General features: G+C 42.2%; 2 protein-coding genes across 2 annotated transcripts in view; one reads left to right on the top strand and one right to left on the bottom strand.

Annotated features, from left to right (window-relative positions):
- RANBP17 (RAN binding protein 17) overlaps nt 1–12,116 on the top strand; it is a 403,303-nt gene that overhangs the window by 320,185 nt on the left and 71,002 nt on the right. The window lies entirely within an intron of this gene.
- Nucleotides 4,838–5,582, bottom strand: LOC105978518 (ras-related protein Ral-B-like). The gene is given in 2 exon segments (XM_045284510.1): nt 4,838–5,495; nt 5,497–5,582. Coding segments are annotated over 2 exon segments (744 nt in total).

The raw sequence follows: 12,116 nt of genomic DNA, 5'->3' as shown, positions 1-12,116 counted from the left end.
GTAAGTTTTTAATTTTGCTTCAGCTCTCAGCTGTTCTCGCCGTTACAGCTCAGGGTCAGCAAGGAGGTTAGCCACAGTAGCACAAAACAATTTCCTGTTTGTACAGCCCAGGTAACATTTGGATGAGGATTAAATTTTATCACATTTTCTACTCGCCCAAGCCTATTATTTCTAATGAGTTTTAAATTGCTTCAAGAACATGTATTTCAAAACTTAGTGCAATGATCCATTCAGCCTGAGCAACTTAATAAAAGAAATTTCTTTAAATTTTTGGTTAAAATGTTGCATGCAGTGTAATAAATGTTATTACTTTGGAAACCTACTTCTCAGTTTTAGGAACTGGATGTTTTTAATGCTCAATTTCCATTTGTCTAATCTTGTCTTTCTTTGCCTCTGGGTACTGGTATCTTTAGTGACATCTGTTGGTTAAAGAGTGCACAGGAGGGGAAATGGAGGTTGTTTTCATGAGACTGGCCAAAATGGAACGCCTTCTGTTCCTTCCTTAGCCTCCTACCTTAAGAAAGCTCAAGGTGTGAAAATCTAAACCTTAAAAATGGATAGAGCCCGCTGTAAGTCTTCACTGTACATACGAGCTGACATCAGGATTCTTTTAAGCAGTATAGATACACACAGGAAAGGTAAAACTTAATGTGCAAAAATTTAATTTGTAAAGTGTTGTACAAGAAGCCACTGTTACTTATCGTGACTTTGGTGACAGACCAGTGGTTTTCAGACTGCATGCTGCAAGGTCCTAGGGGCTGTGAGACGCCGCGGAAGAAGAGTGCCCTGCTGCCCTTCATCCAGAGCCACCCAGATATGTTGTTACACTACACGTGGGTGCCCTTTTGAACTCCAACGGTAGAGCGTCCTCAGGAGTGCTTACCTCCCCAGTGTTACTGTTCACTTCACAGACCTGTCATTTGGCTGTGAAATTGAGCCTCAGGAGCAGGTGTAATTCCAGGCCCAAAGGGTGACTAAGTGCCACGTCTTGTTTTCACCAGCCTCCATTTGACCCATAAACCTACTCCTTTTTTTTTTTGTAATGGTTTTGAGTTTTATTCTGTATTTTTTTCTCTCATGCTGCCGAGGACTCTGATCCCCCCTTCAGAGTGGTTAGTAGCATTGGCCAGGCACAATCTAGTGTTTCTGGTTCACAGGCTGAGTTTTTTGTGGTTCGTTATTCCTTTGGACTAATTGTTTCCATGTGTCTTTGATTCCATGTGTCTTTACTCCAAAGAGCCCTGGTGGTGCCATGAGGCTAAGCATTTGCACTGCTGCCCTCAAGGTTGGCAATACAAACCCACCAGTCACTCCTCAAGGAAAAAGGTAAAATTGTCCCATAAAAACTTGCAGTCTCAGAAGCCTGAAGCTGATCCGCTCTGGTCCTGTATCAGAACACTGAGTTGGCATTGATTCCGTGGCAGTGGGACTCTTGCTCCAGACGGGGAGAGACCCACAGTAGCACCTTGGGTAGCTGCTCCCAAGCTTTTAAGACTCCACTGGCAACTCACCAGCGTAGGTTGCAGAGCATTTCTTAGTGAACTATCTCAGGCCAATTGACTTTGATATTCCTCAGTTGTCTCTGAGCACCCAGGCCCAGTGACTCACTCCCTAAAGGCATTTCTTATCATTAAGTTTCACTAATTTGCCTCTCGTATGCTCCTGTATACTATACTCAGGAATATGCACCAGACCACTGCCTTTGAGTCAGTTCCAGCTCATAGCTGTCCTACAGGACAGAGAACTGCCCCTGTGGGTTTCTGAGACTTTCTCCAGCAGTGGACAGCTTCCTTTCTCCTACAGAGCGCCTAAGGGACCAAGCCACTGACCTTGGGGCTAGCAGCTCAGTGTATAACCCACAGCACCACCAGGGCTTCAGATATATTTGCAGCATATATAAATACATATGTAGAAATAATTCTCTGCCAACCTATGTATTTATTAGTGGGTTTCTTGGTTTTCTAATGCAGTGACAGCAGGAACACTAAGTGGATGGCTGTAACAAGCAGAATCTGATTCTCTCCATCTCGGAGATGAGAAGCCTAGATTCCAGGTGCCAACTCAAGGAGAAGGCGTTCTGTCTCTATCGGTTCTGGTGCAAGGTCCTCTTCTCCTTACGGCATCTGTAGATTTGGCATCCCTTGAAAGAAGGACTCCACGTGACTTGGCACCAGTCTTTCCCGGAGACGGGGAGTTTCCCACTGAGCTCCCAGCTCATCTTTCTTGCAGGCTCTCTCTCTTTTCTCTTGTAGGTAAAAGATGGCTCAGTCCACACTCCAGGGAAACTCCCCTACGGCAGATAAGGGCTCTGACTAGAAGATAAGCGTGCTATATCCCATCCTGTTCCTTTTACCATTGCTACGTTTATCCCATCAGATCACTTTATAGGGGGGCTCATAACTGCCATCAGTTCAACTCTGATGCATAGCAGCCCTATAGGACAGAGTAGAACTGCCCCTGTGGGCTTCCAATGCTTTAAATCGTTACTGGAGTAGAGAGCTTCATCTTTCTCCTACCATAACTGCCTCATTACATCATTATATAATGGTCAGCCCATGGAATCATGCTCCACTCCATTTGGCACATACAGGGTGGGGAGGGGGAAACCACACTTCAGTCTGGGACAGTGGGTATAGTTGCGTTCTCCTTTCCACCCCAGTGCAGCTTTCATGTCTATCTCTGTATGCACTCAGCTCACTTTAGGGGGGGAATCACATCATAATCGTTAGTTCTATTCGTGCAGGATTGTGTGTATGGTAATATTTACCTGTAAGTCTTACACTGCTCCCAGTGCCTGTCCTTGTTCTTACCATGTTTCACTGTATATTGCCTTTCCTTTCCTCTGAGTTAATATATGTTATGTCTGTCCTCTAGTTAAAGACTTACCCCTCTGCCCCTCTCGCCCCTGGTAACCATCAAAGAATGTTTATTTTATGTGAAAAGTTTTTCTTGTTTGGTTTCATATAAGGGGGATTTGAAAAGTGTGTGGGAAATTGGAATCACAAGGTAATAGAATTATTCCAAGAACTTACAACATTTATCCTTTTGTGACGGACTGATTTCACTCCACATTGGTTTTGTGTGGTTTTCAGGGTTATAATTATTCATGAACACCAGGTAGTATTTCATTGTGTGTATGCCCCGCAGCGTGTTAACCACTCATCTGCTTACGGACACTTAGATTCTTCCCATCTTTTTGCTGTTACGACTCGTGCTTCAATAAACATGGTTGTGCTTAAACCCTTTCAAGTCACAGCGAATTCTCACATTGTTTATACCATATTCTCATGACCATTTGTTGTTTTCTGTGGGGTTTTTTACATTGCTTTTGATACAGGAATGAAATGATAACTTCACTGTTGTGATTTGCCACCCTCTAAAGGCTAATAATCTTAAGCATTCTTTATCAGTTTGTTGACCACCTGTTATGCCCACTTAGGGAAAGTATTCATGTAGTCTGCCCTATTTTCAATTGGATGGTTGGTCATTTTGTTTGTTTGTTTGTTTGTTTGTTTGTTTGTTTTTACTTGTCTATATATTTTTATTCAAAAAAGTCCATGATTTTTTTGGAGGGGATACAAGATTTTTTTTTCCTGCCAGATCATAATTGCTACAATTCCTAGAATAACCATAAATTTGAAAGGTCCTGGCTCTCCCCACCCCAATTTCCTTTTGGCACCCACACATGATATGTCATTTCTGAAAAGTGTCCTGAGTATAGAGTTTTTATCACAGAACTCCCTTATTGATGACATTACTTCTGATTGCTGAATTTATAACACTGATATGAAAAATACTGACATACAACAATATCTCACTGGTAAAAATCTTTGTCCAATTAATTCTATGGCTGTCTCAGAGGAAAGTTATTGAAAAGAACAGCCATTTTTGAGGAACTGCCAATCTTCAGATGTTAATGGGACAGTGGCCTGTTTTACCTTTTCCCACTTTTCTCATTGAGATTTGGAGTGGCTGAGCTGTCCTAAGAGGGGCACAGGCCTGGTGTCATGAGTTTAGAGGACAACTTGAATTTAGCACATTCTCCAGAAGAATTTGTGTTCCACTTAAAAGGAACAAAAGAGGGACAGTGGGTATCTGCAAGCAGAGTGACGTCTCTTGGGGGGGGGTGGTGTCGGTGGGGGGGCAGACTGCACTAATTCAGTGATCACTAATGGAGAAGGAGGGCTTAACAGAATGTGGCTGGCAATTAGAAAAGGATTTAGCCAAACTTACCAAAAAAATCTGGATTAGAAAATAATTTCACTTATAAAGTATACTGCTCTCAAATGTTCACTTAATCTACTAAAAATAAGTTCTTACCAAAAACAAGATACTACGTGAGACAAATATCCAACACTGTACACCTTGTAAATATAAAGAAAACAATGACATGTTTTCATATTTCTGAAGGGTTTGTAAGCTTGGTGTTAGCTGATTTGATCCAATTCACATTTCTTTGTTAAGCTATGCTTCAGACGCACAGAGTGTAGCCAAGAAACTTGCGTTTTTAATCTTTGAATTTACTGTTAGTAGGCTTAATGAATTTTTCAGATTGCTGCTGAAGTGAAAAGGGAGCCTTACCCACCCCTTTTTGTAACATCTAATGAGATAACTTTAAAATAAAAGATGCCAATGTTATAAAACGAGGATAAAATACAATGTTATGACAATACTTTTTCTTTTTATAAGACTACCTCCTACCTGTAGCATTACTCATGTGATTAAAGAACGTTAGAAGGAGGTAAAAAACGAAACTCCAAAACTTCCTGACCAAGTAGCCATTCCATAGCAAGAACAGGACTCATTATGACTGCTAGCCGGACTGGCAAATTGTTCCTCAGTGTGTGAGTGAGGTTGTGGAGAGCGGAGCGCAATCAAGGAAGTCAAACACAATCTTCTCGAAGCAAACCCAGCCCTGTGTCCTTAGTGGCAACTGCCTTATTTCCACCATCCGTCTTGGTATTCTGAGTAAGCAACATCTTTCTTTAAGACTCTTCTTGTTCTTGCTGCTTTTCTTGCCATTCTTCTCTTTGTTTTCTGATAGCTTCTTGGCTCTGATGTCTCTCATCAGGTCAAAGAACACCTTGTCCACGTTGGCGTGTGTTTTAGCTGACGTCTCCACATACTGCACACCCCACTCTTCGGCTTTACTTCTGGCCTCCTCAATGGGCACCTGCCTCCGCTCCTCTAAGTCCGATTTGTTTCCTTCCACTAGCAGTGGAATTTTATCTTCTTCAGCCTTAACTCGGAGAATCTGTTCCCTGAATTCGGCCGTTGCTGTAAAGGACTCATGTTCTGTGATTGAAAACACTAAGAGAAAGCCTTCCCCACTCCAAAAATAGTTGTCTCGAATGGCTGCATAGTCCTCCTGCCCCGCAGTATCCAGAATATCTATCTGAACTTCTTCACCATCAAGAACCACTTTCTTCCTGTAACTGTCCGCTTTGGTAGGTTCATAGTCTTCCACAAACTCATCATACATAAACTGAAGAGTCGCCTGACTTGCCAACACCCCCACTGCCAACCATGATCACCTTGTGGAGAGCCAAGGAGCTCTGGCTCTTATTCTTGTTGGCAGCCATTCTGCGGGTTTGCTGGGGTTGCAGTCCGTGCACAGAAGACCTGGTTGAAAAGCTGCCTGGGTCACCCCGCACTACCTCGGTGGTCCGCACCAGACGCGCTGGCTTAAACCCGCTCTGCCCACTCTTTCTCCGCGTCTCAGGGTGGACCCCAGCCGTTCCCCTCCGATTCCTCATGCAGCAGGCCCGGCTCACCTCCACACCCCACTCAGCGCACACCTGGCGTCCGGACATTTTATTATTGAGGAAGTAAAGCTTTCTATAAATTTTAGAGAATTGCTTATTGCATGATATGTCATTGCCCTAATTTTTCCCGTTTGTGGCTTCTCTTTTAACTCTTTTAATATATGCATAAATGACTACTTTGTAAAAGATTGCAGTCCTCTGGTTTGTCTTCTGCTGTATGTGCATTTTTTGTTAGGCCATGCGGGAAGACCCCTAAGTTTATCCTTGTTTTTTCCTTTGATGGTCCTTGTAAATCTTTGATCCATCTTGGGTTCTTTTTCATTACATGGTGTGAAATATGGGTCCTGTTTCCTTTTTCTACAAATTAATATCTCGTTTTGCCAGCACTATTTGTTAAGGAGATTATCTCTTCCCAATTTAATGAGTTTCCACCATTTTTCACAGTTCAGCTGTCCATAGAGAAATGGGGCTACATCGGGGTTCTCAATTCTGCCCCATTGGTGTAGGGCTGTTTGAGTGCTGTGGGCAGTGTGGTTGTGCAGTAGGTTTTGCAGTTGGGAAGTGCGATACCTCCTGCACTGGCAGTGCTTTGTTTTTCCAGGGTATTTTTCCATCCCATAGAAAAGTTGGTCTGAAAAGATGCCTTGTTGTATTTTGATTTTTTTTTTCTTTCAGTTTACTGAGGCTTGCTTTGTGGACTAACATGGTCTATTCTAGAGAATGTTCTATGTGCACTGGAAAAGATTGGATATTTTGTTGTTGGGCAGATTGTATTATATGTCTATGAGGCTTACATTGGTTGATTGTATTGTTTAGTTTTTCTGGGTTTTTATTGATTTTCTTTCTGGTCATTCCTTTCCTCATCAAAAAAGGTATATTAAAGTCTTCTATTATTGTAGAGTTATCTGTTTCTCTTTCAATTCTTTTAAAATTAGATTTATGTACAAAAGGGGCTTCAAAAAGTTTGTGGAGGAAAAATGTGGGGGGGAGAAAATGGACTTGAATGATGTGGTAGTTACATAATTTCATATCAACTTGAAGATATATAAAAATGTAGGGTTGGAGTTTAGCCTGTCAGTTGGATCACAGCCTGATAGAACTCCTTGTGGGTGTGGCCTTCGCAGAAGGAGGGCCTTAGGCGCCTTCCGTTCTCTCTCTGCCTTCACCTTCCCTGCTGCCTGACCCTGGTTACAGCCAGAGCCCTGAAGACGCGCCCACCATCATAGAATCCACAAGACTTTGAACCCATCGGCTTGTGGTATTTCTGCATGCTGCATCATCGCATGTGCTTGTGTGAATCTGAAGAGGGACTTAGGGACTAGTATCCAGACTTACAGACTTAAGTTGGACTGGGCTGGGATGTTTACTTGATATATAATTAATTGCCTCTTGATATAAAGCTGTCTCTTACATATATATGAGTGTCAGTGGATTTGTTTTTTAGTCAACCCGGCCTAACACAAATGAAAATGGAATTTTCCCACTAATTTTTTAAAACCCTTCCATATGGGGGGTCCTTTGACTGAGTGCAGAGACAGACTTACTATGGCCCTGTCCTTTTGTTTGATTGAGCCCCTTAGTCACTGTAGGCGGAAAGGCTACAGAAAGTTCGTGGAGAAATGGAATTAAAAGTTCACAAGCTTTTTAAATCCCCACAGTGTCCTATGCTAGTTTTCTCTTTAAAGCTTATTTTATCAGATATTTTTTCATTTTCACTTACCTGATTTTTGTTTGGTCCCTTTTTATCTTTTGTGTTTAAAGTTATGTCTCTTATAGACAGAATAATGATGTGCCTCTTTCATTATTCACTCTGTTGTGTTCTGTCTCCTTAACTGGTGTTTTTAATTAATTTACATTCTCTGTAATTGCCAAAAGATGAGAGTTTATTACTATAATTTTGCTGTGTATGTGTGAAGCTTTTGTTGTTGTTTTTGTGAAACTGCTGATTTTGCCTATATCATTTTCTTGCTACGTACATTTTATTTATAGATTTTCTTAATTTTATTGCAATTGTTATAATTACTAAATCTTTAAAATGTTACTCTTTTTATCTTTCTGAGATTTTTTAATTTTCTTTGAGATTATCCTATAACTCATTTATTTTTTTCACCGAGTTTGAAACGGTCCATTCTGTCTTGAAATGGTTTTGACTTCCTTGCATTTGGAAAGTCTGTAATTACATCATTTACATCCTCTTTGTGCTTTGTAGTTGTCTCTGCTTGCAAACTGATGTCTCCGATTCCCTATTTCCAGTCTTGTAAATACATTTTACTGTAGGTGTTTCTGTGTTTGGTTCGCCTTCTGAGTGATGTTCTCATGGGTGTTGATCTCAGGTTGTTTTCAGCCCTTATTGGTTCTCTGTCCAAAGAACCAAAGAAGTCCCTTTAATATTTCATGTAACGTTGGTCTAAATTTCACAAATTCCATTTAAGTTCTATTTACCTGAAATTTCCCAATATTGCCATTTATTTGAGGGACACTTTTGTTGGGTGTATAATTCTTTATTGATGTTTTTTTCTTTCTCTCTTTTGTTCGTTCGTTCTTTCTTTCAGAGTTCTATCCATGCCATCCATTGCTTCTTTCCCTGTATGGTGTCCACTGAGAATTCAGACATTAGTCCTATTGGCTACCCTTTGTTGTTAGCTTTTCTTTGCCATTTTTCTTTTTAACTTGTGAATTGGGTGAATGTCTACATAGCTTACCATTCTTCTGTTCAATAATTAATGCACATGTCATTTCATGTTTTTGATTGCATGCACCACACTTTCTCTATTTCCTGTTAACATTCCTCCTTCCTTCCGAACTCTTCAGAACATTGACCTTGAATAAATGTCGCCCTTGTGATCTCAAATGGTTGGTTTTAAGGTGTGCGTAACTCCTGTACTAGTCTGGGTTGTCCAGAGAAACAAAGCCAGTGGCACTCATATATGTATAAGAAAGAACTTTCTATCAAGAAATTTTATATCAAAGAACCAGCTCAGCCCAATCTAACGCAAATCCCTGAGTTCCATGCTAGCCAAAGCCCTCATATAGCCACAGGCTGATGACACAGAAGAGTGAAGCAGGGAGAGCATAGGACAGTGGGTGCAGAGTCATGTGGATCCAAGGTCAATAGGTACATGGCAGGGTGCCTACAGCCCCCAGGTTGATGCGCCCTCACGGGGCTACCTCTAGAGGCAGACACAGAATCCAAATAAGCAGGAGGGTATAAGGCAAGAGGAAAGAGACTTCCTACTCTCTCTCCTATAAAAAGGCTACACACCCCAAGGAGGTATCATCAGGCTGTGACTTGATTGGTAGGTTGGACTTTACCCCTACACTTTCACACAGGTGCAAGTTAACATGAAATCTAACCACCTCACCTCCCAAGTCTTACTGTTCCCCTTACAGACCTGTCTGTTGTTTTGCTGTAAAGTGAGCCAGACAGAAAAATTCCTTTCTAGATTCGAAGGATAACTAAGGGCCATAGTCTAGGTGGTTGCACAAGTCTCTGTCTGACTAATAAGCCTGGTCTTTTTTATGGTTTTGAGTTTTAGTCCACATCTGTATCCCACTCTATCCACGTCTTTCTAATGTGATTCTTTTCAGTGCAGTTGGGTAGTGGTAGCCAAGAATGATCTAGTTCTGGTCTCAGGGTCATGCAGACCCATTCATGAGGTCTATTAGTCCAGTGGACTTCTTAGCATCTTCAGTTTCTTCGCGCTTCTACCCTCTGAACAGGGAGAGACTAATAGTTGCACATTAGTAGCCGTTCATGAGCTTTTAAGACTTGGCTTGGGTGGGACTCCTGAGTAGTGCTTTTGCTGCCTAGGGGTTGGCTAGCGTTAGGGTACCTGGTCTGGGACACAGTTCCTGCAGGTCCAGGTGCAGCTAGGGGCCAAGTGCCCAGTCTAGGACAGAGCTCCTGCCAGCCTCAAAGGTGGCTGGAGCAGGACACCCAGTACAGAAGGAGTTTTTGTTGTTCTAGAAGGTAGCCTGGGACATTCTGACAGTACACTTTGCTGGGCTAACGAAGCAGTGTGCTCATGCCTCCAAACACAGAGGTGGTATGCACCTGCCACCCAGTCTGTTAGAGAGCGGGCTGCATAGAATTGAGGTGGCCGAAGCTGCTGGGTGGTGGTTATCCGTCGGGGGTGGCCCAGTTCTGGTCACCAGAAGGGAGTGGAGAGGAAGGAGAAGATTGCACTCCTGTTGTCGCCAGCTCTGGTGTAGACCCTGGTCCAGTCCCAAGCAAGTGAAGCCAGTTATCACATGGCTGCCCTGATGGGGATGCTGCTTGTAAAAATTCAAAATGACCAACCACACTCTGGGGACCGTTGACAGTTTACCGCTTCACTTTTTCCCCATTGTTTGCTGTTTTCAGCCAGTTTCTTCTTCTAGTTGATATTGGGTCTACTTCTTTATCTTTTCCCTTAAAACTCAGGGTTCCAGGTTTATCCTCCATACCGGTTTCATGTGGTCACTGGTATAAAATATCTGAATAATCCTTCTGCCTGCTGTACCTTCTTACTTAAAGTCTCATGTTTACAAAGGTTTTGCATTCCTAACAATTTTCTTATTTCTCATAACCTTATCAACTTATATGAGGGGGCTTCCAAAAGTTTGTGGAAAAATGGAATTAAAACCGGTGGTAATTTTTCCATGAACTTTCGGAGCCCTCTCAGATTCCTGAACATTCCTCAGAGTTTCAATTATGCCCCACACCAGAGACTGTAAGCAGCTTGCCGAGAGATGTTTCTGAAGTAAAGGGATGTCAGCAAGCCTGCAGGTCCCTTCTCATAACTGTTCTGAAGATGAATGAAGACATTCAACTTATGGAGCTGTCAGCTGGGTATCAAACTCACTTTAAAATTTTAGAGATTAAAAGGGAAAAAGAAAAGGTAAATCAATGTAATGGATTGCTTTGTAAGCCAGGAAATAATATTGTTCATACCCTCAGTTGCTCCTGGCATATGATATTGCAGCCGTCAAACTTGTGAAACTGAAACTCGTGTACGACGTAACTCTGTCAGAGAAGGAAAACTCATGTAGTTTCCACTAAAAGAGAGACAGAGACCTGTCAGTGGTGGAAACCCTGGGAGACTGGGATAAGCAAGGCAGTCTTGTCAAATGCCAAATCTTTAAGGTTTCCCTGTCCCTTGCACCTTTTCCTAAGTATTCTCTTAAGGACACAGAGACCTGGTAGGATGAGGAATAAATAGCAAACTGCAACCTCTTTCAGCCAGTTCTCTTCTGAAAGAACAAAGAGAAGGCAGGGAAAAAAATAGAGGGTTGATCTTACATTTTTTGTTGTTTTTTAAGATTTTATTGGGGCTCTTATAGCTCTTATACCAATCAATACATCAGTTATATCGAGCATATTTATACATATGTTGCCATCATTATTTTCTAAACACATTCTATTTGAGCCCTTGGTATCAGCTCCTCTTTTCTCCCTCCCTCCCGCTTCCACCCTCGTGACCCCTTGATAAATTATAAATTATTATTATTTTCATATTTTACATCGACTGCTGTTTCCCTTCCCCCATGGTTTCTCCCTCTCCCCCCACCCCCTCGCCCCTTCTCCCGCCTTCCCCATACCTTGCTGGTATTGCTACTCCCATTTCTGTACCTGAGGGCTGTATCTGACCTGGATTCCATGTGTCCTGAGCTTCTATCTACCTGTGTACATGGTCTTACTTTTAGGATTTTTGTTGGTTATGAGGAAGTGTCATTATTCAACACCATAGGCACTCAGCTTTTCCACCTTCTCTATTCCAGGCCATAGCTCTGCCAAGTGTGAATTTACAAGCTATCAAACTAGAGGAAGAATGACCCTCCAGTACTAAATATTGCCATAGCTTACTTTTATTGAGCACCTTGCCAGTTACTAAGGGGCTCTGGTGGTGCTGTGTGTTAAGCATTGGGCTGCTGATGACAAAACCATTGATGCGAGATCACTAGCCACTCTGCAGAGAAAGAAGAACTGGTCTTCAGTCTCTGAGACCCTAGGAAGCAGTTCTATTAAGTCTTCTTACATGGTTGCTGTGAGGCAGAATCAACTCAGTGGCAGTGAGTTTGGTGTTTGGTTTTGGTCCCTGTTTACATACCGTATATACTTGACTATAAACCAAGTTTTTCCCCACATTTTTAATGCAGTTTGTGGTAAAATTAGGTGCCTTGGTGGATATTTGGGTCAGCTTATACTCGAGTATATATGGTACTGTTTTCTTTACTCCCTTAAAGAGCCTTGTGAATGCATTCTGTCTCACTGCCATCAAATTGATGCTGATTCGTAGGAACCCTATAGGACAGGGCAGAACTAGCTCTGTGAGCTTCTGAGACTGTGACTTCACAGGAGTAGAAAGCCCC

Source organism: Echinops telfairi, unplaced genomic scaffold, assembly GCF_000313985.2.
Source record: "Echinops telfairi isolate 266 unplaced genomic scaffold, ASM31398v2 ScPeMD7_7469;HRSCAF=8507_0, whole genome shotgun sequence".
NCBI lineage: Eukaryota > Metazoa > Chordata > Mammalia > Afrosoricida > Tenrecidae > Echinops > Echinops telfairi.
This window is presented reverse-complemented; position numbering and strand designations above follow the sequence as displayed.